This window comes from Symphodus melops (genome assembly GCF_947650265.1).
Source record: "Symphodus melops genome assembly, chromosome: 20".
Lineage (NCBI taxonomy): Eukaryota > Metazoa > Chordata > Actinopteri > Labriformes > Labridae > Symphodus > Symphodus melops.
In genome coordinates this window covers 10,737,004-10,764,115 of record NC_136710.1, presented here as the reverse complement: position 1 = coordinate 10,764,115, position 27,112 = coordinate 10,737,004, and the positions used below count along the sequence as shown (strand labels likewise).

The 27,112-nt window shown below is 42.3% G+C and overlaps 1 protein-coding gene across 3 annotated transcripts in view; it reads left to right on the top strand.

Annotated features, from left to right (window-relative positions):
- The first annotated feature begins 279 nt into the window (after positions 1–279).
- nwd2 (NACHT and WD repeat domain containing 2) overlaps positions 280–27,112 on the top strand; it is a 56,516-nt gene continuing 29,683 nt past the window's right edge. The window contains exons 1-5 of one of the 3 annotated variants that reach the window (XM_079371339.1): positions 636–786; positions 966–1,083; positions 1,799–1,970; positions 14,051–14,139; positions 26,562–26,678. In XM_079371339.1, coding sequence (XP_079227465.1) covers positions 1,820–1,970; positions 14,051–14,139; positions 26,562–26,678 — 357 coding nt within the window. In that variant the 5' untranslated portion in view covers positions 636–786; positions 966–1,083; positions 1,799–1,819. Of the gene's footprint in view, positions 363–635; positions 787–965; positions 1,084–1,798; positions 1,971–14,050; positions 14,140–26,561; positions 26,679–27,112 lie in introns of those variants that run through there. The other 2 variants (XM_079371340.1, XM_079371338.1) reach the window with 2 other exon arrangements.

The following is a 27,112-nucleotide window of genomic DNA, read 5'->3' as shown; positions in this document are numbered from 1 at the left end:
AAACAAAAGATCAAGTTCCAGGCAGAGGACAGACTCTCAGCAAACTAAATCACTATAGTTACTACAAATGTATGGCAGCTTGTGTGATGATTAAGCAGCATTGCATTTGTTTTAGGAAAAAGTGACTGACTCTACCTTTAACACACATCATTGCTGACTTTGCTGTCCAGTGCAATAAACAGTGACACAGAAAGCACCAGTTTGCCCAACTGAGGAAGGAGAGAGAGAGACAGAGAGGGGGAGAAATAAAGAAAGAGCTCCTCCAGTCACCTCAGTCAAGTTTCACTGAAAAAGACTGAGAAATCTGGAATTGGATACTTATCTTTCAATGTAAAGGCGTGAACACCATTGGGACAAGCTAGGTGAGTACAAGGTGCTGAGCGATTTTAAAAAACCACACACACAATTATGATTTTATTCGTTTAGAAGCTTCATTTTGATAATTTCTGTTCAAATACTATCGTCATTTTCACTTTAAACTTTCCGTAGCCTAATGGGGAGAACGCAGCATCGTTAAGCCTGTGAGAGGGAGTGTTTTATTTTGAAAAAGCCAGCCGGTGGTGGTGTTTTAATTTCCCCGAGCTTCACACTTCTCCATCTCTCAGAGCTCAGTCGGCTCGCAGAGACAGCAGGATGCCGAGGGGAGCGCTCCGACACACGGCGTCCGCTTCACCGTCTCTCGATGTCGCCTATCAGCCACATCGACTCTGATGGGCGTTTTTATCTTCCGTTTACCGTCCTCGACGCTTGGATCTTTTCGAAAGCCTCGAAATGAAGCGAATGAATGTGAGCAACAAGAAGTGTCCTGTTGTTGTGCCGGTCTCCGGCATCCCTCGTAGTCAAGTCCTATCTGTGGATGCGTCGCCTCACTGGTGTTTAGTTGTCTTGTTATCAGAGGATTTTATTTAGTAGTCGTTAGTGGACTACCCCAACTTTGCCCTGCCTTTTGTCGTCTTTTCCCTTAGTTTTTCCGGCTTTGAAACAAAGATTTCAGGAACTCCGGAAAACCAGCGACTTGACATCAGCTCCAGGCGGAATAACCTTTCTTAGCGGTTATTCGCCTTGACAAGCATCTTCTCCTGGGTGGGAATACGACTGATGCTTGGCTTGCTCGTCTGTTCGACTTTTGTGTCGTCTCGTTCTGTTTCGTCTGTTTTGTCCCACAGTGGCATGAAAATTCATGAATGCGTCCAAGGACATGTACTATACAAATTACGCATGCACCATGACGGTAGTAGGCTGTGCGTAATGTCCTATTATTATATCCCTACATCACGAATGCAATCACAAACACATTCAATATCTCATTCTTGTGTTTGGAGAACATTTTGTTGATCCATTCGGACTTGATTGATGTTTAACATGGGCGTTATGAGAAAGGCAAAGCGGACTTTTGTCACTCTTCAAATTATTGTAATTCCTGCAATTGGATATGTATATTATTTATGTAATAATACTAAGCAATTGCATTTTTTTAAAGTCACCGTTGCAGAAAAATGAAAATAAAGCATTTGGACTGGAGGAATGGCTCAGGTTCAGGAGGCATTTTGTCCGCAGGGACAAAGTCAGTGCCAGAAATGTGCCCAAAGTTAGAATTGAATAAAAACCCTTTTTGCCTTCGCCTCGTTCAACGCACCATGTGTGGATGAATCAAGAGAATCTGAGCGCAAGCATGCACTGTCTGTTCACGTGCCCGCATGTGCGCTCCTGGCCACGTTAACATTACCCCTTCTCTCTGCCTTTCCTGTGTGTGTGTGTGTGTGTCTGCGTATGTGTGCGGATTTGTTCGGGGATACAGCCACGCTGGAAGTCGCCCCCCATGTGGCCGTCGGGAGTGGGGAGCAGGCAGCCCTGCCCGCGGGAGTCGGCGATGCGCAGGGCAGCCATCAGCGGCAACATCAACGCGCTGCCGCCGAACAGCGTCCCCACCGGCCGCAGCGTCCGGGTCTTCATCTGTTCCAACCCCGACGGTAAGAAGCATCCCTCCCCCTCTTCTCTTTCCCCGTCCTGCATACTCTCTACAAGCCTGCAGACCCTCAAATATAGTAGGCACACTCTTGTTCTGCTGTAAGAATAGAGCATATTGTATCCATAGCAATTATGCTTTTTCTTGTAGTATTTGAAGCTGATCCTTGTATTTGGCTTCAAATCATGTCCATCTTGACATGACACTGAGCCACTTAAAACCTGTCATTCTGTATTGATCTACTTTAAATGAAAAGTAAGTGGCATTTAAAAAAACCAACTTTACCTTATCAAACACCTGAGTAATATATCTGAGTCAGATCAAACGGGGTCACTGATATGTCGTTGAATATGAGAATTGTTGCCTGAGTTATTCTCGTAACACACTCGAACAACAGATTCGTTTTTTTGACACTGAGTGCATGGTGTGAGGAGAGTGTGAGACAGTCGGGGTGGTGAGGGAGACACCCAGTTGCAGCTCCGTATTTGAATATACCCTCTGGGTGAGGGGGGTAAAAATAGGCTCAGTAAAAGTGGAGTAAACATGGCAAAGGAAGTAGAGTAAGCTATGAGAGGGTGAGAGAGAAGGAGGGCATGCAAGGATTAAAAGACGAGGAAGTTTCCTTTGTGACACTTCACTGTCATTCGCCTGCTTTATAGTGGATGAAATTGCTGTGGATGGAATAAACATCTTATTATCACTCTCTTATGGCTCGCAATATACGATAAAGAAAAAAAGTCTGGCGTTGTTAAACCACCTGTAGCTGACTCAGTCATTCACGCCATCCCGCAACAGCAGGAATTTACCGCTCCGATGTACTCATAGAACGAAAAATGATGAGGCGGGCACTTCCGAAAAGCTTTTTCACACCGTTGGCGCAAATGGACAAAGTATATCAAAGCTGTGATAAGGGCTAATTGTGAGGCGTTGCTTTCAGTGAAGCCAGGTTTAAGCCTGGGTAAAGAAGGTGAAGCTTAACATCCAGTGCTCTGAAACTGCGTTTCCACCACACACAAACAACACAGGAACTTTTGGTCCCAGGAGCTTTTTCGTGGAAAAGGTTCCTCCTTCTCATTGTTGCTTGTGTCACCATCCATAATACCAAGTTTAAAGACCCGTAGAGAAGAGGTTTTGATTGAACCCGTCATTGTTGGAGTTGAGACTGAAGCTGAGAACATTTTCTCAATCAGTAAAAATTGCTCGAGCAGCATAACTCTTTTTCAACGCATTAACGCAAAGCCTGCTGTCCACCTTTTTAGGGCGTTTGTGGTTTATGATGTGAAGACAAGACCAATCAAAATGCTCAGTGCTGCAATAAAAAAATCTCTCTGTACTTTAAGGCAGTAATAGCCAAAGAGAAGGGGCTTTTGTTCTGGGGGGTTTAAATAATGCCCAGGAGTTTATTTAGACCCTAGTCCCTGGAGTGAAAAAGTTCCTCATCCATGGGGGAAAGTTCCTTCAGTGGAAACGCAGCTTCTTTTTTTTGTCTCAAACAGAAGCCCCCTGATGTTTCCCTGCTACTTTGACTCCATTTCATCACATCAGAATTAGATTTTACATTCCTTATATTTATGACATTTGTGCTGTATGTAATTAATCCTTCAGGCCACTTTATGACAAACGTGTACCTAACCTTCCACTACGTCTTGACACTCCCACTCTGTCAATTATTGGACAATTAAATGAGTTTACTGATGTCAATATTACAGCTGCAGCTGTTTTTCACTAAAAAAAACGGATTCAGACTTCAAAAAAATACCTGCAAACTTTGTGTGTTCGGTAATCCCTGCTATCTGATTTATAGTGCACATGCAGTTTTATTCTGTGACCCTGGTCTGCCCTTATTGTTGCTGCAGAGCCTGTTTCTCCATGTTCACTAGAGGGGGCTATCCATACACTTTTACCATAGCATTCACCGTGCATACTGTGCATTTACTGTATACATTATCAAACTAAGACATCAATTAATAACATGGCCCTCGTGGATTTAGACATCACCCATTCAGACGATCTTCCTACTGAGTGCTCTGTAAAATAGTAAATCACTTTGGAGATCACTCAGTGTTTGTGTTACCAGACACTACACAACATGTCTGCAGTGATCATCACAGCTGTACAATAAAGAGCACTTTTGTTCGTCTCTGTGTGAATGTGGGACCTCTCTCTGCTTTCACCCACAGTGACAGGAGTTTGATGTGCTCCCTGGTTCTAACGTCGGCTCTGCTGAACACACACCGACCCCGAATGGCCTCATTCAAAAGCCACACACAACTGCTATGCATTTCAAACGGCATGTTTGCACTCGTGGACCTTTGCTGTTCGTTCGTCTCAAAAAGAACAATTTTAGTATTGATATAGAACAGTATTGCACTTCTTTCGTCACTGTATTTGGATCCTACTGTACTACTGTATACACTACAGTGTTCATAATGATGTGTTATAGAGAGATGGTGTTTTCTCTAAGTACACTCTAACCACTAAGCAGTACACAGGGTTTTTTATAGCTATGTAAAACCCTTTTAATTAGGGCAGTACAGAGCTTCCCTGTGTCTGGTTTACTGAACAACAACCTTGTAACCACACAAACACTTCATGACGTGGATATTATATCCACAAGGAATCCATTTCTAGATTTTTGTACTTTACTCCATAAAACTTGCTCATGTAAAGATAAACAAGGTAGCAAATAAACGTCAAATTTAGGGCCCAACCGATATATTGGCCGATATCTTTCTGAGATCTAAGAAATCTGTATTGATAGGTACGTAGATGTGCATTTACACATTTGTTGCGTTGTTTACTCAAATGCAGTTATCAAACACTTGTGGAAAAGATGTATAAGGAAGATAAGATAGTCACTTAACTGTAAAGTAACTCTGCATGTCCTGTAAGTGCATCACGTCTTGACAATCTGGAAAGTGACGTGTTGTCATCCATGAAACACACTCTGCTGAAAAAAACTGCTAGTGTAATACAATCACACTGAAATTAAATGCTATTTGACTGGTGAGTAAATTTAGTAAGATTGGCACACATCTGCGATAAAATTAGCAGATACCGATAGTCGCTAGATAAGCTAATATTGGATAATATTATCTGCAGATCTGTCGGGTTCTTGGACATTTAGGTGTGAATGTTTTTTTGTTTTTTTGCCACAGTCATAGTTGTTTCAGAAAAGGTGCCTCACTGACTAATGACTGACAATGTCGATCCGTGTAGTTTTCAAAAGTACCACTAGGGGCTCTAGTAACACCAGCTCAGACTATAGAAGGGTTTCTTCGAAGTGTTGCCAAAATGTGAGCCAAACAACAAATTTAAGTAGACTTAAATCCTTCCTCTATGATGTCAATGAATCACTCCTTGGCTCAGGTGGAGGGATCTGTGTGTTTACTCGTGTATGTTTTGTATGTGTGAGGCCACAGTTGACCAATTACAAAAAAAAAAAAAAGAAAAACCCTCGCTATCTGTTCTTTGCCAGTAAACAGACGGCTGCAACAAACAAGAGAAGGGCTAACGTGATTTATTTTTGTGTGCATTATGCAGCCTGTCTCGTCTGTCAATACGGCTGTGTGTACTGTTGTGCATTTGTGTGTGTGTGGATGTTCTTATAAGCATATCAAGACAACTCCATTACCTTGCTGTAGTCGCCTCCTGAGGGGCTCTGGCAGAGGTTATTTGCTATTTGTATGTGAGCTATCACTTAAGCCGTTTAAAGTTGATAAAAGCACGAGGCCTTAGGGATGTGACGCATAAAAATCATCTTACCCTCCAACGCAGCATCATCAAGGCTATAGTATACCACCGCAGAGACCGCTAATTACATTACTTATCACTCCACAATTATTCCCAGTGTTCTATTTTTATTTGTGTTGTAGGTTTTAATCTCAGATTTTAGGAATTACGTGGTTTTGTTTTTACGTGATGTCTTCCCTTAAATAGGCAGTTTTTTTTTAATGGATTCTGGTTGACAGAGAACAAATGGGGGATTCTGGTGTGTTTCCTTAAAAATTATTGTCTCTCTTTATATCGGCACTTTTTTTGAATGAAGTCTGGTAAAGGAACAAAGGAAGCAGAAAGGACTAAGGGAGAGATGACAGTCGGTAACGGCTGTGTCAAGGCTGGCTTTCGTTTAACAAATTGCTTCTCAGTGCCAATTTTTATTTTGGGCGAGTCCGTTCTGCGGCATTGTGGCAGTTTAAGGCACGTGCTCAGAGCTTATTTCTTGCCCCTCGAGTGTCATGAGGAAGCTCAAGTCTTTCTGGTTTTTGGCACAAGCAGCTTTTTTATTGACCTCTCTCTGAGTTTTTTTTTTTTTTCCCAGAGTGCTGTGGAGCGTTTTTCCTCCCCTTAGGATGTCGTTCTGACAAATTCAGCAGTTGCCCTCTCACTCTCGGCTTAACTCCCTCGGTGTTTGAGCCATTTTATGGAACACACTGTAAAAACATTTCACCGGGGAATGGCAATGGTTATAGCGAGCAGCCAGCTAGACACACCTGCGTAAAATTACACAGTTATTACCAGTGCAATTAACCTCCAGAAAACTAGTGTGGTTTGCAAGTGGTTTCGAACTAATGGGAATTTTATTTTATGAGCACATCAAGGACTTCAATGGGGGACAGTTTGTGGGCCTGATACTCATAATTGAGGTTGAAATAAACAGATATTAAATGTTAAATTTCATCCCCTCTTGGAAGATATATTTATTTTGGGAACCTTTTTATTTATTTTTTTGGCTTCATTGAAAGAGGGATAGTTTTTATAATTCAAGCTAGCCATAATGGCCACCAAGCCCAAACAATTGGTAGTTAAAGTATGTTTTTGGTGGCTCAAGAGGGAAAGTGTTTAATATTTTAAGTTCTAGTCCTCATGGTCACCAAGCCAGAACACACAATAGCCAAAGTATGTTTTTTGCTGGCCCCACTGGGATAGTGTTTCATATTTTAAATACTCGCCATAATGGCCACCAATTACAAACTTTCGGTAGCCAAACTATCTTTTTGCTGGCACAGATGTAAGTCAGCTGTATGGTGGTGCAGTGGCCGGTGTGAAAATGTTCTGTGTAAAGTTTCCCTGCGGCTACTCCGACTTCCTCCCACGGTCCAGGAATGTTTAAAAAATATTGTTAAAATGTTCACAAGTATATTCCTCTTTTCACACATTACAGAAAATCAAAAAGTTTTAAGGGTGTGGGGTGAATATAATGTTACTTTTTTTTTTTTTGACTTTGGCACAAAGCAATCCAAAACCACAACAGAATATGAATATGAGGTGTTAACTGGATGATTCATGCCGCTGTGCCCGCTAAAACCTCATGGCACCTTTGCTTATGCTAATGCTTAAGCTAATGAGTCAGATGTTTGCAGATCCTTAATGGTTTATTGGTAAAGACCTGCTGTTGCCCCCATCTAACATTTGAAGGCTTCAGAGTATCGTTTTGTTGACTTTCAAACCATAATTGGTAGATAGAATTATATGTGGTCATGCTGCAAGTGTTGCTAAACTCTGATTCATAACTGTATATTTTTGTGAATCGACTAGTATATTTATCTGTGAACTTCATGGAAGGAGAAGTCTTCTTTTCTGTAACTGTAGTTTTCCTGTATTTAGAATATATTTCATTGTGATGAATAGCTACTTCACTTCAACACTCACATGAATATTTAACACCTCTCCCACACTTAAGTTCTCCTTGAGTATAATACAAAGTCTCTTCATTTGTTCAGAAGATGCCACCACATCAAGGACACGGGCAGAATTGAAATATTTAGCAGATAGATTTGTCATCCTGACAGCAGACAGCTTCCAAGATTCGATGGACAAAACTGGGGATTATAAGTATGATGCTGAGGCTCTGACGTTCCCAGTGAAGCAGTATAAAAACAAATGTGACATGGTTTGTCAAAATGTATCGCACTACATAAAACAGCAAATGTATAGTTTTGATATGAGGAGTCTATGATATGATGCTTCAACGCAGAAAAGCAAGAAGCGCTTGTGTACATGGAGCTTCATAATAATAATAGGCGTGTGTCTTATTATGGGCTTAGAAATTAATTTAAAGCTGCGCTATGTAGGTTTGTGAGGTAAGTTTGGAGAAGTGAAACAATTCTATGCTGTATTTTCTGAACTAAACAAACTTTATTCAAAGGGAAAAAAAATGGAGCTAAAAAGCTACCAGGAGAGTTTGACTTTGGCGGGCCCCCCACCATCATTTCTTGTGTAGTCAGGGGTTCAATCCCCAGCTCCTGGAGTCACATTTCCGATGTGTCCTTGGGCAAAACACTTAAATCCCGTCAGGGTCCCCTGCTTCGCCGGGGGGGCTTGTGAATCTGTATGAATGTAATTAGTTACTTCTAATTGTCACTTAGCAGGCTCTACCATCAGTGTGTGAATGTGTAGGTGTGAGCTGCATTGTAAAGTGCTTTGAGCAGTCAGGAGACTTGAAAAGCGCTATAGGCTACAAGCTAAAGTCCATTTAGCCTGTATATTTTGTAATGTCATTCTGTGACAAAACTCCGGACTTTCTGGAAGGTTATGTGCTAGTCCCTGAACATACATGCCTTCAGACGCACAACAAACCTGGGCCTGAAACTTCAACCTGTATCCTGCGTTTGTATTTCTTTATTATTCGATGTTTTAACTTTTCTTTAATATTCCACTGATTGAGTACTCCAGCCCAGTATGACTTTGATCATTTAAGTTTGGCAAGTGCAACTTTGTGGTGCAGAAGCCCACGGTCCTTCAGGTGGACAGCCAAAGTTCGAATCCGACCTTTGGCTCCCAACACAAAAGAGAATTTGACAGAAAATTGCACACGAACAAATTCACCACAAACATTGCCATTTTTTTAAACTCTGTTGTGCTGAGAGCGGGGTCCTTAATACCGTGCTCTGTCTTGCTTTACAAACAAATCTGACATTTCAAAGGGAAAAACCTTGGAGCTACCTCATTAGTTGCCAATTTGTTCCAGACTGTTAGAAATGTCAGTCGAGATTTTTGAACGTTTGTCCCTACCTTTCATAAAATGACTGCTTGTGCTCCTCACCAAAGAGTTGTCAGGAATCAGAACTCAGCAGCAGTAAGTTATTTAGTGAAGTTGAAAACTGTACTTTATTTATCGTCATCTCCAACCACAGCAATACATGAACAGGTTTAATATAAGCATCTGATCTGATTTTAGCATCTGATTGCTCTGACAATCTGTCTGAAGGAAAGAGATTTGAATCCAGAAATAATAATAATAATAATAATTTACACTTTATTAATCCCACGAGGGGAAATTCGGTTTACACTCTGTCTAACACACACATAGGCCGAGATACACACTCATGCACAAACAGGGCTCTAGTGACATGCATTAATGGAGAGGTCTCAGAGTGAGGGGGCTGCCCACAGCGAGCGCTCCAGAGCAGTTTTGGGGTTCGGTGCCTTGCTCAGGGGCACCTTGGCAGTGCTCAGGAAATGGACTGGCACCTCTCCAGTTACCAGACCAGTTTCCGGACTTGGTCCGTGCCGGGACTTGAACCGGCGACCCTCCGGTTCCCAACCCAAGTCCCTACAGACTGAGCTCACAAAAAGCAGTCTGAAGAATCAGTCATCCTTTTTTTCTATAATCAGTGAAATGTGAAGTGTGTATAAACAAAAAAATGTGAATATTTTATGACACACACCCTAAACATCCCACTGTTGGCTTTTCAGGCAGCAGCTGCTTGCACAGATGTTACCCAATGAACTTGTTCTCGTACATTTTTATGTTAACACTTGTTCTGGGGGAAACCTCTGTTATGGAAGCTTAATCAAACATCATTCAGGATTCTGTCAGGGAGACGGAGGAGTCCCCATCGCTGCCTGTTCCATGTTGAATGTGTCCATTGTGACACAAGGACGTCCATTGGATGTTCTGTCCTCGGATTTTTATCCAGGTATCCAGATATCTTATACAGCTGATAAACCCAGTCATAGTTTTTTTGGGGCATTTTTGCCATTGCTTAAGGCTTATGTGGTGGTGCCTAAACATGGATTCGGATTCAAACCCACGGTGAAGACTATAGATTCTGTACATGGGGCATCAAAACCTCTTGAACAGTTTTTCCCAAAATTTTTCTGGTGATCTAGTTTTTGAAAATGACAAACCATCGCGACCCAATTCACAGGTCTTATAATTGTGAGAGAAGCACATTTCTGCATAAATTAACATTCCTGACCATTTTCGTCACCTTGACCCTTCCACTTGCGCCGTCATCGGTGGGTTGAATGTGACCGTCAGCCATATTTTGGCTAACATTAGCTGCAGTCTGCTCTTTAGCTAGGTCTTTGGCCATTGTTTGTAAAGCAGGGGCTGGCTTACACCTACTCATATGCTGGGACAGGTTGGCAAACACAGTTTTTTAGCTGGTTCTTTCTTTTTAATTAGCCAAGTATCCATTTCCTGTTGCTAACTTTAGCGCTCACGATGACTTGATTGTTAAGGCAGAAAACGGGAGTGTGGTAGAGTTATGGCGCCTCATGTGGCTCAAATGTGTACTGCAAATGTAAATCTTAAAGGCTAAGTGAAATTGCAAATTTATTTTGCGACCCAAATAAAATCTTAATTTTTTATTTTTTTAAATAGATGAAATAGAAAATCAGATGTTTTTTGCAAACATGTCTCCCCCTTCTGGCAACTAGAGAAAACTAAGTTTTAAGGCATTTCGAGATTAATTTAGCCTTTAAGACAGATCAGTAATTCCACTTCTTCGACTATGATCCCCATGTCAACGAGGATGTCCATTATGTCACAGCGTTGTTCCATTTGCTGCGACACTTGTAATGTGTCCTCACACTCTCTCTCTCTTTTAATCAGAGATGTGTGTGCAGGTTTGCATACTGAGTGTCTCTGGAGTGTCAGTGTGTGTCGCTTGATGAGAGCGGAGTGATTGAGTCAGGTTGATGAGACTCGAAGAGGGGGCAGCTGGAGAGTGACCGCTGTCTTAGACAATGTCAGGGTAGCTTTCTTTCTACTGTTATGAGTGATTGCAGCTTAGCCTTTTGGCTTGTGATCAAGAGATTATTTTAAAAGGGCCAGAAAACTGTAAAAATGAGGTATGTTCTTTTCAGTGTCACTCTGTTATGCCACTAAATATTTGCAGACATACTGTCGTGTTGCTATCTTGGATATTTGGATTAAACATGGGCAAAATTTCAAATCAGTGAGTGAATGTCTGTCGGAGTAATCACGCAGGCTTCAAAGCTCACTTATATAAACATGGACTCGTCTTAGTGACGTCACCCATTGGTTTCTGATGGCATTTGCCATTTTAAAATGCTGTCTCAGTCTTCACTTAACTTTCGATCAACCTAGTAACAAGGCAAAGAGGTGGGGTGTCAGTACCAGATGTGCTCAGGTATCTAGATCGGCATTTCAGTCAAATAAAAGCGTTTTTGTGAATTATAAATTGGTTGTGAGACCAAAACTATTTTAAATTTTACTAAGCCTGTAAACACGTTTATGTCTCCTGTACAAATAGACATTTTAATATGGGATCTATCAGGGATACCCAGCTTTTGCAGCAGGAGGAACTCAAGGAAGTGCATTTTCTTTACACTTTAGCATCAGGGTCATTTGAGGGTTATCCGATCAATTTTTTATCATGGTCATTTTATGACATCACAAAATCACAGATCTCCTTATATGGTCCTATACCAGGGGCACAGTGGAAAAAGGGCACGCCAAAGTTTGTGAGGCTCCAGAGAACTGGCAAAACAGAAGACAGTGGCCTTGGAAGGAAGGGGGACACAGTACCTGAAACCGCTTCTATCAGGCTGAGGCTGAACTGAGAGTATTCTCAGACATCAGGCAGAGATAAAAAAAAAAATCTGTTTTTCTTTGACGAAAAATCGTGTCATCATCTTCAGAGAGTGAAAGTAAATGTTAATGAGCATGATATGATGACATGTTTGTTTGGACGGTTTAACTTAAAACTGAACAAAACAACTGAAACTAAAAAAAGAAACTGTCAAACTTTCACTGTCACTAAAGGATGCAGAAGGAAGGCAGAAAAGGACAGCTGACAGGACGTTTTTGAAAAGGCCTAGATAGATTGGTCTGCACTGTTGAAATGAACAGATTGGAAAATTGGAGGGAGGGACAAACGCAGTGAGATAGAGGGCGAATGTAACATCCAGGCTTTGTTTTTCTTTGCATGTGGGTGCGCACACAGTAGAGACACACACACATACGCTCGGCTGCCATAACTCATCATCATCCCACAACAAAAAAAAAGAGAGAGAGAAGAAGAACACAGTTTTGGGTATCTGCTATTTTTCACTGCTTACCAAACGGGTTTAAATTCCATAAACGCTGCTATTTCAGCTTTTAGGATGTCACCTGGGAGATATATTTCACATTTATAGTCCTGTTATGTCTCTCTGATGGAATGAAATGAGGGCTCCACTGATCCAGCAACTGCCATTTATTTCATTTGCATACTATTACCGCCGTTCGCTTTTGATTTGACATTTTGACCGCGTAGCTGTGAGCGGATACACGCACGATAACCGCTCAGAGCCTTACTAAAGATAGATGTAGAGAAGAAGATACGTCAGACTAGATGTGTTAGGGGTTTTTCTTTGCCAACGGACACCATAAGGGTGTTTGCATATGCGTGTTCACATGTTCAGAGTCTTGGTAACAAAAAAGGTTTTCTCTGCCGGTTATGTTCTGTTTTTAAAGCTGTCCATCCGTCAGAGGAAGTGAGGGGAGGAAGAGGCCGGGCCTGTCCGAATACATTACAGTAACCATTTGGAAGACAGTGAGAAAGAGAGGAGAGAAAGAGAGGAGAGAGAGAGAGAGAGAGAAAGTGGGACACAACAACAAGCCGTGGGCGCTCAGTGTGTGTGTGCGACACTCTGACTGTCCAATATGATCACTGCCAGTGTGATGCTGGACAATCCTGCATTCTTCAACAGTGTGTCAGCAGCAGCAGCTCTTCTAGGTTATTCAAGATTTTATGTGCTTAAAAATGATACACATGCAGGCTTATTTATTGATCTGCGACTCAAATGACAAGGCAACAATTTTTTTTTAAACGCCCCAATGTGTAAGATATTGACTGAATGACCTTACTGTATCATCAGAAGATAAGGAAACAGGCTCTGTTGAAGGGCTGCCTTCTCTGTTAACAAAGCAGTCAGCCAGCATGTCCTCCTTTTAAATGTTGATTTTCGTGTCAAAGGCTTTGTTTTTATTGTGACCAGAGTAGATAGATAGGTAAGGCACGGTATGGATGGCCAGTGTGACTGCACCCTCAGAAAGCTCTGCTGACGAGTCAAATGCAATATTAATTTATTGTTAATTTATTGTCAATCAATCCAGCTTATCTTACTTTATTGCAAAATAAAAGCAATGTTGAATTCAAACAGCAGATGGCGTACTGTTAAGGACAGAAATAATTTCACAATAAAAGCCAAAATTATTTAATTTTCAAAAGCAAAATCAAGGGTTTTTAAACATGCCATTTAGATTGCTATTACTCTTACAATCAGGTTTTAAAATGTTTAAAAGGGGAAGCAGTTTTGCAGCTTTAGGAATTTAACAGCTTCAGTTGTTCTCTAGTTTAATCTTCACTTTGGTCTGAATGCAGAGATGTTGAAAAATGAGTCGTATTTTTCCTTATTTTTCCAACTTTATTATCCTATTATATTCTACTGCAAACAGAGCTAGCCAATCGGTGGAAAGTGTGCATGTGGGGAGTCTTAAAGAGACAGTAGCTTAAAATGAACTGTTACGGGCAGAGGCTGAAATTAGGGTTTTTATTGATGCTGATTGATATGATAAATAAGGAGGCCTTTGAGCAACACATCTCACACCGCTACTCAAAAGGAGTCCCAGACTGACATAATAAATGGTGAAAGTTAATAAAATAGATCTCCTTTAACGCGGAGGAATCACAGTGATATGGAGTTCATTTCTTTACAATCGTATCAAGTGGAGAAAAAAAAGGATGCTGAATGATGTCTTCGCTTGTGCCTGGACACAAATGCTTTACATTGTATTTAATTACGTTTGTCTAACACCAATGATGTTTCTCTTTGTTTGGTTACCAGACACAGAGGCGGAGAGGAACGCACTGAAAGAACACGTCTACCCTAAACTACGGGACTTCTGCAGGGAGAACTATGGCATTGAGTTCCAGGTAATTGGCTAAATTCTCTGTTTTCTATCTTTCCTTTTCCTCATTCCCTTTCTGTATGTTACTTCAACTGCTCTACATTGTCAGTATGGACTATAAAGAGCCTGTGATTGTACTGTACATTATGGCTTACACAGCCGTCAGCGTTTGGCGGCCCCCCCGGGCGCTGTGTGCAGAGGTCCCTGTCGCTTCAAGCAGACAGAAGGCCAGCAGAGATAAGACTTCCGTCAGCGCAGACCGGTTCCAATCTGGCTGTGGATAAGGAGGTGTGATGCGAGGGCTTTCCCTTTGTTGTTGTAGGACAAAAAAAATCGTAGCATTCTCCCCCGCGGTGTCCGCTGATCGAGATCATTTGCAATGCAAATCAGCATCGGTGTACAGGGAGAGATTGCTATCAGGTTTGTTTGCTTAACAAATCCAGGAGAGCCCTCGAGTGTGGGGGAGATCTCTGACACAGATTGTTCCTGGAAGGATATGCAGGGATTTTGTTAGCCGACGAGGGGAGTCGTGACCCCTGAATTGTTTTGGAAAGACGCTAATTCTGATTTCACACTGAGAGTGTTAGGATCAGAAACAGCTCCAAGCACATCTACCCATCTGAAATCTGTAAAAACAAGCACAAGAATCCAGCTGTTAACAGGGTTCAGTATTGTTAAGATGTTAAGAGAGTCTGATTAGTATGAATTGTTGACAAAGTACAAAGACAAACTTTGAAGAAGCCCAACCTTGTGCACTTTCCACAAGTTTAAGCTGTCATTAACAAGCATGACATGATCAAAACCAAATGTTGCTGTTTATCATTAAGTAAATGTAAATGTGTGTTTCTGTCAGCCTGTCCTCCACCTAGTCGTTTGTGCAAGTGTCAAATTACGACCCAGATTTACATTTTAGAGTCAAGCGACTTCTAGCGGACGTATAAATAACTTTGATCTTGTGAATGTGTGTTCGTCATCGAATGACGTTTGACCCCTAACCCTAACACCGCCCTGAACAAGCAGCGCTCCCCTTCGATTATCGACGGTCCTAACTTAAAAAAAAATGGAAATATTAATGCCAGACGCGCTTAATCCAAGTCCAAGCTAGCTAACTTTTCCCCCAAAAGATTACTTAATTACCACTTACCTTGGTAAGCGCATCAAGCAGTGGTAGGGGCGCTAATTTAGGAAACGCTCCTAAGGGTCGTATTACGTGACAGACGAACTCTACGGTCGTATAGGTTGGAGGACTTGTTGGTTTTTGTGCTGTGTAACAACAACAACGTGTCTTGAACAACAAGTCATAAAAGAGATGTGGTGGGGGCGGCGGTGGCGCAGTGGCACTGCACGTGTCCTCATGTATTGAGGCTATAGTCCTCGCGCGGGCGGCGTGTCGCGTCCGGCCTGTGGCGGACCCCCCCACATGTCTCTCCCTCCTCCGACCCGTACACTTTCCACTCTACAATAAAGGCTCGAAAAAGCCCGAAAACAAAAAAACTCCATAAAAGAGATGTGGAGGCGCTTATGTAATGAAGGTTTTCAATATTTAAAAGTTTAAATAAATAAAATTAGAGCCCAACTGAATAATTGGCCTGCCGATATAAGTATATCAAGTATCTACTACTAGATTAAGTCACCAGTCAAATAGCATGATTTCAGCGGTCACACCAGCTGTACTGTTTTACCAGCACAATGTGTATAATGGATTACAACAAGCTTCATCGCTCTCCAAAGTGTCAAGCGCTGATGGACCTAATTGTGCAGTTAAGTTCCAGTTGAGTGAGCATCTTGTCTTTGTTAAACGGCATATACTTTCCACAAGTGTTTGATAACTGCGTTAGAGGGATGTAGACTTTTTCTCTTTCTTACACTGATATTTCTATTGGCCCCAGTCGTTCGTAGTCTGATTAATTTTCCTTTTTTTAGCTGCAAACAAGTTGAATGTTTGCTGTCGCCCAGCAACAGTTTGGGGTATTTTCCACCCCCTGTGACCCTATTAGAGAGAAGCAGTGCAGATAGTGGATGGATGGATGTTGTCCAGCTTTGGTTTGTCCTTGTTGCGTATGGTTGGTACAGAGTTAAAAAAAAAAAAAAAAAAAACATCTTCAATAACACAATGCTCAGTGTTTCTGAAAATTTTTTGTGTTTTTTTTTTATTTTTATAAAGCCATCCTGTAAAACGTCATTGTTTAGTTGTTCAGCCCTTTGTTTAACAGGACTCTACACTTGCGATAGTTGGTATGTTGGGTGCTTCATGTCTTTGGGTTGTACATCTATCCTCCCACTTTTTCAACATGATATCTTACAGGCTGGACTATATCTTAATTTGGTAAAGGTGTCCATCTCTACTAAAGGACAAAGTGATAAGAATTTGGTAATTAAAGGTCAAAGGTCAAAGTTGTTGGATCACTTAAAAAAAAGCTTATTGCCCTAGACTCTAGGACTTATGCACTACGACATATTTTCTACAGAAATAGTTCAATGATGACATTTTTGCTGAAAGGGTCAAAGGTCAAATCATAGAGCCCTGGTAATAAAAAAAAAAAGAAAAAGAAGAAGAATCTGTTCTAGCTGTAAGTCGTGATTGAATCTTGTTAAAGGAATATCTCAGGATCAGCTGGAGAGAAAAACGTCCACTCAGATTTCAGAGTCAGTTCATTAAGTTTTGGTTGTCAAAGGTCAAGATAACAGTGAGCCCCTATTGGTCCCATTTATTTAAAGAGGATGTAAGTATCCTATACTGTAAGTGACGCCCTGCACCTGTTCGAATGCATCTTTCTTTGTTGGGTTTTTAAATCGTCTGTGATGGATAGCTGGACGATCTCCACTCGCGGTTCAAACCTCTCCTTTTTATTCCCTTTTTAGGAGAGTCACTGTATGTTTTGTGAAATGGCTTTAAAATAGTGTTTTCTTCAGATTATTTGGTCCAGACAACAGTCCCAAACACTTTAAGGTGTGAGCTGCAACTCGACTGGTCGTATGTAGGCATCAAACAGTGTTCATCTGGCTCCCTGTTGTTTAGCAAATATGATGAAATGGTGTCTTCTGCCAGGCGAAATCAAGCCAGACACTGAAGAGGAAGATGAATCATTGGCCATTCAGTCAATAGATCTAAATCAATGTAAATCCCCTTTATAGACACTTTCCTCACAGACTTCCTGTCCAAATGGACTCACTCTTTAGTCACATGCACACGCATCTCAAAGCCCATTTGCATTTGTTTACATGACAGCATCAATGGTACAAAGTCAAAGGGTCAGAGAATCCACAGGATGAACTGAAGTGTGTGTGTGTGTGTGTGTGTGTGTGTGTGTGTGTGTGTGTGTCAGAGAAGTGGCGGATAAAGCAGGAGCAGCCTGGCAGAGACGTTTTGGCTCGGGTTCCTGTGGCCACGTGTCTGTCTGGTGATTCAGCTCGCTGTGACGAAGCGTGAGCTGAAATGATTATGCAGGAGGCCCTGGGAGTTAATACTATGACTCACTTACTCGTCTCTCCCTCCTCCTCCTCCTCCTCCTCCTCTTCTCCCCTCACACACTCACCATCCTCACCCACTTAAAGGGAGAACTGGCACCTTTCCTAAAAGCACAAGTTCAAGTTTTCTGCCTATTAGCTTGGTTGTCGAGTAGCTTTGATTTGTTATTTATGTGTGATCCCCCCCCCTCGTTCACACACACACACACACACACACACACACACACAGAGTAGAACACACTGACACACATATGCCAAGCTGATGAAACCCCGATTCTCCGCGGTCCCTCATCACTTGACTCAGTTTCCAATCCAGAATGTTCCCATAGGAGGATGGAAAGGGATCGCCGGAGACAGAGGGGGGGGGGGGGGGGGGGGGGGGGGGGTAGAGGGACAGAGGGAGGAGGATATCCAGCCCAGGGGCCGAGGGCTACGTCCTCATTCAGTCAGGCGAGCGGGAGAGAGGGGGATCAGGGCTCTGTGATCCTTTTTTATATCATTTCTATCCCCCCCGTGTTTACTGCTCTCTCTCTCTCTCTCTCTCTGTTTCTCTCTTTCATCACCCGTTTGTGTGCTCGCTTTTTAAAAATGGCAGAATACAGACACGGAGCCAGGACACGGAGTAGGGATATGAAAGATAGAAAAGAAGATCAGGGATCAGATGAAGAAACCTTGTGTCGGGCACTTCTCCATATTGATAGACTATATTTCTGTTGTGTGTGTGTGTGTGTGTGTGTGTGTGTTGCCGGGATCTCGGGTGCTGTGTTGGTGTCGAAGACATCTTGGCTTGAATATCTGAAAGGATATGTGAGTAGTTTATCATCATGTTTGGAGCAAAGTGTTTTCAGACCCAAGACAGGCTCATGGCTGCCTGTTCTTTTCTTCTTCTTTTTCTCACCAACATGCAGCTGTTCTGGGTTCTATTCAGGGTCTTTTTTTTTCTAGGTTTCTTGTTTCCATTCAGAATTGTTCTCCTTCATTGAATTGTAATAAATGTTGGTTTCAGTTCCTTTTTCACAAAACATCGAACCAATACAGATCACGTGTTACCAAACAATTCTCAGTGCATTGTGATGTTTCTCAATTTTGGATCTATAAACATGGTGCATTTTTACCCATCAATACAAATTCAGGTGAATTTAAACAAACAGCTGCCCCTTTATAAAAATATCATATCCTCCTGATAAGACTAAATGACATCATACTCAAAATTAGTTTCTCAGCTGCAGATGCTCTCCCATGTTCGACCTCGAATAAACACTTTGCACGCACCTACAGTACGTAGCAGTAGCCCCCGGAACCGGTGGTTGGCCTGTCCGTTGTGTTAATAATCGGCGTTCCTTCATCGATGCAGAATCTTTCATCAAATCATCGCGATGCATCTTGGAATCGATTATTTCCCCCGCCACTATTTAGCTTGTGTTGAAATTAAAAAATACAGCCTGCTTCCAATGCGACACTGTCTCATTTATAATGTCCCTCTGCAAATACAGTATAGAATGAGTCATTTCCAGCAGCTCAGGGCTGGACGATAAGCCCAATTTTCGCCATTCATGTAATTTGCATCCGCGATACAACACATCGTAAAGAAGGAAACGTATTAAAAAAAAGTGAATGTCCCTGCAGCATTACGTCAGCATGCAAACAAAAAAGAGGGAATGAAGGAATGAAGTACATATGAACACATGATACATGATTAATCACATGATTAATGCTCTCCCACTTTTAATATTTGATTAATCATATCTAAAATCATGAGCTTAATTCACACATACATGTGATCTTATTCCTACGTGATGGCGATTCACTTGTTCCCATTTATCTCTGCATCCAAACGAGCCGCCCTCTGCAGTGCGTCCCGCACATAAACAACACTCAGCCTATTTACAACATTTTCCTAATTACTTTTCATTTGTTCTTAACATTTCCGGCCGCGCGAGTGAAGGCGAGACAGGTCAGCTGTTCGACGTCCCTCCTGTCAATTCACTGACTTGCGGTGCTTGAGATTCAAACCATTCGCTCGTCCAGATGTGGCTTTCATCTCGCCTTCAACTCCCCCCCCCCCCTCAGATTAATCGTCTATGTCTATTTGGTGTCAGCTGCGCAGTTAGGTGGAATGATTGCAGAGGGATGACGGAGGGAAGCGTGACTGGCGAAGACCCTGCCAGAAAAAGAAGAGCACTTCTGTTTCCGAAAATGATTTCAGAGTCAACATGGACTACTTTTTATTTTTTTATTTTTTTAATCTTCCAAAGCTTTATTCATCAATTGCATATAATAATCTCCAGGATACAAATATCACTGTGCAAGCTTCCAAATTGCAGGTTTTTATTTAACAGCTCTGTTTGAAACATGGCTGACAACAGAGAGACAGAGATGGTGTAAACGTCATCATCATAAGGGGATGACTTTCAATCCTTAACAACCCGTTTCAGTCCAAAGATTCAGTCCAGTTTTTAAAGTGGTGTACATTCTGAACCCTCAACAGTACTTCCAATTCGATTGTCTTTACCCATCATGCATCTCAACTCATAAATTCAGCTTGTTACGATGCTTCACGGCCGCGCTCACAAAGCAGCAGATAAACTGAGTCTTAGGGTTACTTGAAGCTGCTTAGTTAATAATGTGGTCGGACCTCTCTTTGGCTGCCAAACTCACTGTCCATCAGACACACACACACACACACACACACACACACACACACACACGCACTCATGCGCGCACACGCACGGCGCAATTAAAGTAAAAGTTTCTCGGCTACGGCTGTGAGATTGTGTTCAGCGGCTGTCACTCACGTCTTTTCAAACCCACTGCTCGCGGAGCGAACTGCGGGTGAGTCGACATTTCAGGATAATTAAAAAGAAAAAAAAAAAGTCTATTCACGCTGCTATTGTGCTCGCACTTCAGAAGAAGGATAGATATGGCTGTCATTTTAACTTTGTCAGCTCTTATATTGTCAGTCACTTAAACCTTTTAAAGCAAAAAACTGAATCCGTTCACAATTAATCATGCATAAGAAATATTGGATCTTTCAGGTTTAACCTACGATATTTGTTGTGTGTTTTTGGCAGGTTTAAATTGGATAAAACAGTTTGAAAACACAGAGTTATTCGTCACGCTTCCATCTGTTTACCTGGCTGCCATGTTTCTCCTTCTGGTGCTGATATCAGCCTGTGTTTTTTCTTTCCCTTGTTGGCAGCGGGCCATCATCTCCATTCACCATCCTGATCTGGGACTGCTTTTTTAAAATGTCTTTATCTTTTCATTTATACTCTGCAGAAACACGTCGGCGTGCCAACTGACCCCACAGAGATGAGATAATCAGAAATCAAATCTTATCAAGTCTTATTACTGTAGCAGTGACGGGTATCAATCACATAGAGAAACTACTGGTTGAGCTTTTTGTAGAAAAGGCTGGCTCCTCCTCCTCCTCCTCCTCCTCCTCCTCCTCCTCCTCTGCTGCCGTCTCATCCCATCACCATGAGTCACATGACCTCAGTACCTCACGACTTTGATCACCTCTTCACCTGAACTTGCTACGGTTGAGCTGCGACGTCGAAACACTGTACCATAATTACCCTACCACTCCCGGGCTGATGGATTTTGTGATGGACTTTAAATTTCACTCATCATTGACAAGTTGAATCCAGTCTATTCGACTCACAAAGTGACCCCTTATAGCGGGAAGACTTTAAGAAGGAAGCAAGCGTCAGAGGATCAAACATTGGAGACGTAATCTCCCTTTAATCCACCTGTACTTCAAACATTTGTGTTCAGAAGTGTGACAGTCTGTAATGGATTTGCGTCTAAAATCTGCACTGACAAAGATGTTTTCATCAAACGTTCTGTGAGACTGACTTCATGTTCTTGATGAGCTGCCCGCACTACAGAGCTTAAGATACATTCATGTTGACTGTGCATCTATTTTTACTCTTCTTTCCTGCCTTGAGAGTCTTTCTTCATCTTGGTGGGGGGGGTTTTTTCTGCCCTTTTCCTCGCCTGATTTCATGCCCTTTCCTTCTCGGGCATCTTGGGCGTAATCCAAAAGTTTAATAGTCTCATATCCAATAAATTAAAAAACAGGCTTCCCTGCACTTGACCCGCCATGAGCAAATGCCTTCCAAGGGCGTTAGAAAGCCGCTTAGTGGAAGCGGCTTCGGATGTTACGTAAGCAAAAGGCACCCCATGCTTTTATAGTTTGGGGGAAAAAAGAGAGAGAGAGAGAGAAAGGGGGAGGGCGAGTAATCAGGAAAGGAGAATTTGGCAGGAAGGAAAAGAATGTTGAAAGAGTCCTTGTCCCACAGGAGTCGACTGTTCATTAGCAAACTCGTCGCCACTAATCCCCCGCCAAACTTTTTTCCCTCTAAACTTCACACATGCATCCTTGCCTATTTTGGATAAACATTCCTCGACCTCCGCCTTCCTTTCTCCGCCTTCGTCTTTCAACCATTCCCTCCAAATTCCAGCCAGGGATTGGGAAAATTTAATGTCTAATGTCTTTGTTAAGTTTTTGATTACTGTGAATACTCGCCATCACCTGCCGAAGCCCAGTCCTAACCCAAATAGTGTGTGTGTGTGTGTGTGTGTGTGTGTGTGTGTGTGTGTGTGTGTGTGTGTGTGTGTGTGTGTGTGTGTGTGTGTGTGTGTGTGTGTGTGTGTGTGTGTGTGTGTGTGTGTGTGTGTGTGTGTGTGTGTGTGTGTGTGTGTGTGTGTGTGTGTGTGTGTGTGTGTGGCTCATCACATCCCCTCTGCGCGGTCCTTGTCAACAGAAACGATCAGTCTCCCACGCGTGTGCGTCGCATGCTGGGAGCAGATTAGAGACACTGATACGCTGTGACTGATGTGAGTTTTCCACAACAACAACATGAGGGATGCTATTCATGTTCGAGTGAGCAGGAGAGTTTTCAAAGTAAAAGCCTTTAGTGGCTCAGCCCACACTTTTGGACTCGTTTATCTTTTCTTTCAGTTCTTTTTTTAGAACTGTAGAATTAGTCGATCTGTTTGAAAGAAGTTGTCAAGTTTTATAATTAATAAGCCTTCAGGCATATTATTCAGAAAAAGTCCGAATGAGGAACAGTCGCTCCCCCAGCTTTGGCTATTTTCAGCAGGGACAACTGGGTGTGGTATGAGCAGAAAGGAAGTGACATTTTTACACTAAAATGTTTAAATTAAATTTAAAAAAAGATCAAAGTTATGTATATTTTCTGCGTTTACTACTTCGATTACCTGTAATGTTGTCAACAGTTATCAAAGCCAGAGAAATCTTTGGTTTTCTAGCTGTAACATCTTGTGACTTTGGGGGCCGCCATGACGGACACATGTTAACCGTTGCTATGGAAACACCAGATGTTGCAACAAAGATTGCCGCATAAGGAAGAGGGAACTGCTACTCGCGCAGTTGTAATGTTGCTGTATGTGCTGCTGTGAAATGTACAAAACCCTGGATACGTCTTCTCTAAGTGTATTCTCCTCATCAGGTCGGTTTCGTCCATTTGTATTAACTATGGTCGATTTGGAGTTGGTTTTCAATGGGGGGATCTCTCCCATGATTCCCCGACAGCCTCGGTTTTGTTTTGATTCAGAGCCACCCTGGTGCTGGAATTTCCATACTGTGTGTTTAAGTCATGCCTGGTTAATGAGAGCACGACAATCCAGTCTAAATTCATTTGAAGGAGAAGAACATAAACAACCAAGGTGCCTGCCAAGCTGTTTGGTCATCCCTTATCACATGACATCACTCAGCAATTAATGAAAAGATGAACCAACCTAATGGAACACTGTTAAAGTCCTCACTCACTTTTTAATGAGGTCAATAAGACTTTTTTTTTTTCCAAAGACGGCTCAGGACAGAAGGTATGTTTTGGAATTACTGATGACGAAAATGTTCATCATAAGGGCTCCGTAAGCAATCTGCAGCTGTTTGAACACCGGCTCCCCCCCACACACACACACACACACACACACACACACACACACACACACACACACACACACACACACACACACACACACACACACACACACACACACACACACACACACACACACACACACACACACACACACACACACACACACACACACACACACACACACACACACACACACACACAAACACACACACACACTTCAGTCACACAGGTGCACAGCAACAATCAGGCAGATGAGCCGAGGTGTATCTCCACCCTCCTGCGGCTTCCACCAGTGACAGGAGAGGCGAATGTCTCCCACACTAGCAAACTCGAGTCCCCACACGCTCTCTGTAATGCAGAGGCTGCCGTCACTCTGCTCTCTGCCACACTGCGGATGTGTCAGTCATCGGGTTCTGGACGAAACTCATCAGAGCGAGCTGGTCTGCCGAGCAGCCGAGCATGAAGGGAGATAGCGGCACTTTGGCTTCACCCCCTCCTCCCCCTCCTGCTGCTCCACCTCTCCTTTGTAGCCCGAGAGGCACTGCAATCAGGGAGGAAGAGCAAAAGAATCCAGCAAGTAGAAAAAAACATTTTAATACTGTTTTGTCCCTCTAGATACTGATGCTAATACCTGAATTTCACAAAGCGTGCAAAACAAAATAGAGTAAGGCTGCATGGGTTATTAATATACAGCTGATATGATTGAGGCTGTGCAGTGGTACAGCGGTTAACGCTGTTGCCTCACCGTGAGGAGGAATTTACAGGAGTCTCCCAGTGTGGAGGTTACGTGTGTGGGCATGCTTGTTAGGTTAATTGGTGACTATTAATTGCTTGTAGGTGTGAGTGTGGCTGGTTGTCCGTCTCGAAATGTCAGTCCTGTGATTGATTGGTGAACAGTGCAGAGTGTAACCCCGCCTCTCGCCCAATGACAGCTGGGATCGGGAAAATTGGTATAGATGATGGATGACGCTATAAATACTGTAAGGCCTGGTTCAGGTTAAAACTGAACATATACAGTACATGCAAAGAAAAATCAGGATACAACTTTTCTTTTTTAAACAGTGAGACGGCAAGCAAAAAATGAACAAATACCAAATCAATCAATCTAAAAATAAGTAAAAAATTATCCGGAATAAAAAGATTTCTTTGGACTCTTTCGTGTTAAAATTAAAAAAAAAAAAAATAATAATAATAAAAACTAGATTTTAACAACAAACTGTTTTTTTACTTAAAAGGTTTTACACAGTCGATTTGTCTTTTTCAGACTCTCTTGTTTGAGTTCCGACGAGCTAAGCGTCACATCGTTTCAAGTTTAGCCTGATTTTTCATTAGCAGCAACTTGGCTAGCTTAGCCTCTGCATGTGCTTCCCCATCTAAAACAAACATTTCATTCTGCTGTAGCTAACGTGCTAAGCTAAGATAATGTTGCTTTTTGCTATTGGCTTCCTATGTTATCATTATAGATTGTAAATATTATTGGCGGAGGCTGACTGATGTCACCCATCTGTTACTGCAGGGGTCTGTGTATGACGCTTGGTTCATAAAATAAAAACAGATAAGTTACCAAAAAGTGTGTGCTGACCGAACCATGAGCTAATCAGACCTATTTAGTTTTTCCAACCAGCTTGTCTAATTCATGCTCTTCTGTTTTATCGGGTCTGTGTGGCCAGCTTCAAGCAGTGACTCAACGGACCGCAGGATTTAGCAACTTCTGCATCAGCTTCACTTTTCAACACCGGAGGTTTCCACTTGGTTATCAATCTGCTGCATTGAATAGCTCACTACCTGATACCCATCATGCATTTCAGGCTTTGTTTGATGCTTCACATCCATCGCTGCGTTAAACAGTTGCTAACAAAACACATTGAAAACGCCGAAGAGATTTCAGGTAAGAGAAACGGGTGGAAATTCATTCAGAAAGAATGCAAATTCAACAACAGGGACATTATGCCCAAAAGAGAACCAACAATGGAATCGTGCTGCAAGTGAAAAAAGTACTGCAGAAAGATGAAGAAATGCACCACCAGCAAATGATCTTCCTAATGAGAAGTCAAAAATACACAAACCTAGAGAACAGGCAGCAGAAAAAAAAAGTGCCCCAGGCCAGTCATCACAACAGAAATATAAAGTTTCCTGTTGGCTGTAGTTTAGGCCCCAGCCTCAGCAGCAGACTACAGACAGAGAAACTGGAGATCGGACTGTTTCTTTTCCAAACAGACGCCGGCAGCAGCAGTGTGTTGTGGACCACACTGATCCGCACACACATACTGTACATTTACAGGCGCTGCTTTACTTCTCTCTCCTCCGGTGGGAGACTCCCCCTGCGGCGTGTTTACTGTTCAAACTGCCTGTGCTGCCAGAAGTTGTGATGAACACGTTGAGGGAGACCCCCCTCTGTGTGTGCGTGTGTGTGTGTGTGTGTGTGTGTGTGTGCTCAGTCGCTTGTCCCTGCTGGGCTGTAATACTTAGTGGTGTACTGGGTTTCCCAGAAACAGAGCAGGTGTGTTTGTGTGTGTGTGTATGTGTGTGTGTGTGTGTTCAAGTGAGAGTTTACAGCGTAAGCCTGCTTATCCTCATTTAGCTTTTGTTTAATTGTACTTTTCGGATTTGTTGAGCCCAAAACCTGGCATCAGTTTGCCTCAAATTGCCTTAAATACAGCACTAAGTTCATTATGTTGGATTCCCTGTAACTTACCACCATGCTTTTTTTTTTCATAAAAGATACACAACATGTTTCTAGCAATAACAGTAAAATAAAGTTGTTTTGCAGTTGCTAATAATGTATTTCAGAGCTCTCTGAGCAACTGCAATACCCCTCATTAAACCAAGATTTTGACAGGAAGCTATAGCAGGTACACACTCTGGGATGTGCTTTTTATTATTACTTTTTTTCATAGATGTAAAAATATTTCACAAACAACAAGAGGAGCGTTTATAACAAGAATATAGTGGAAAGCTTTCCTTATAAATGTGCCATGATGAATACATTTGATTCGGTTTTTTTTGTTTTTTTTGTACATTTCAACACAATAACAACCCTCTTTGTCCCTGCTCTGTGTGTATCCAGGTGGTGGACCTGTACTGGGGCGTTGACCCGGAGGAGTGGGACAGTCCAGAGCTGCAGAGACTCAGAATGAAGCTGCTGGAGGAATGTCTGAAGACGTCAGCGGGGCCTTGTTTTGTCGTAAGTGGGTTTTTTTTGCACACCTCACAGGATACTTCGAAATGTAAAAGATGTCACGGACAGCGATGTACAATATGGGCAGACTATCCAGTGAAACGTTGTCACCCCAGTTTTCTCAGCACCAGAATCACTCAAGTACTTGTATTAATGCAGCTCTGCAATGCTGGTCAACTGTTCAGTAGCTGGAGATGTAGCTCGGATCAATTGTTTTCTGCCTTCGTTTCTCTACCACCAGATGTAAACCAGCAAAGCGGATTGTTGATCGTCTAATATTGAATGCAAGATTTGGGGATGTTTTGAGCCTCTGTCAGCTGTGTTAAAGACATTGTGTTCAATTTTGACTCTTTAGTCGAACTCAGGGTGATTTCTTCACTTTAATATGGTTATAGTGTAATTTTGGTTATTTGTAAATGTGGTTATAGTGTTTGTATATT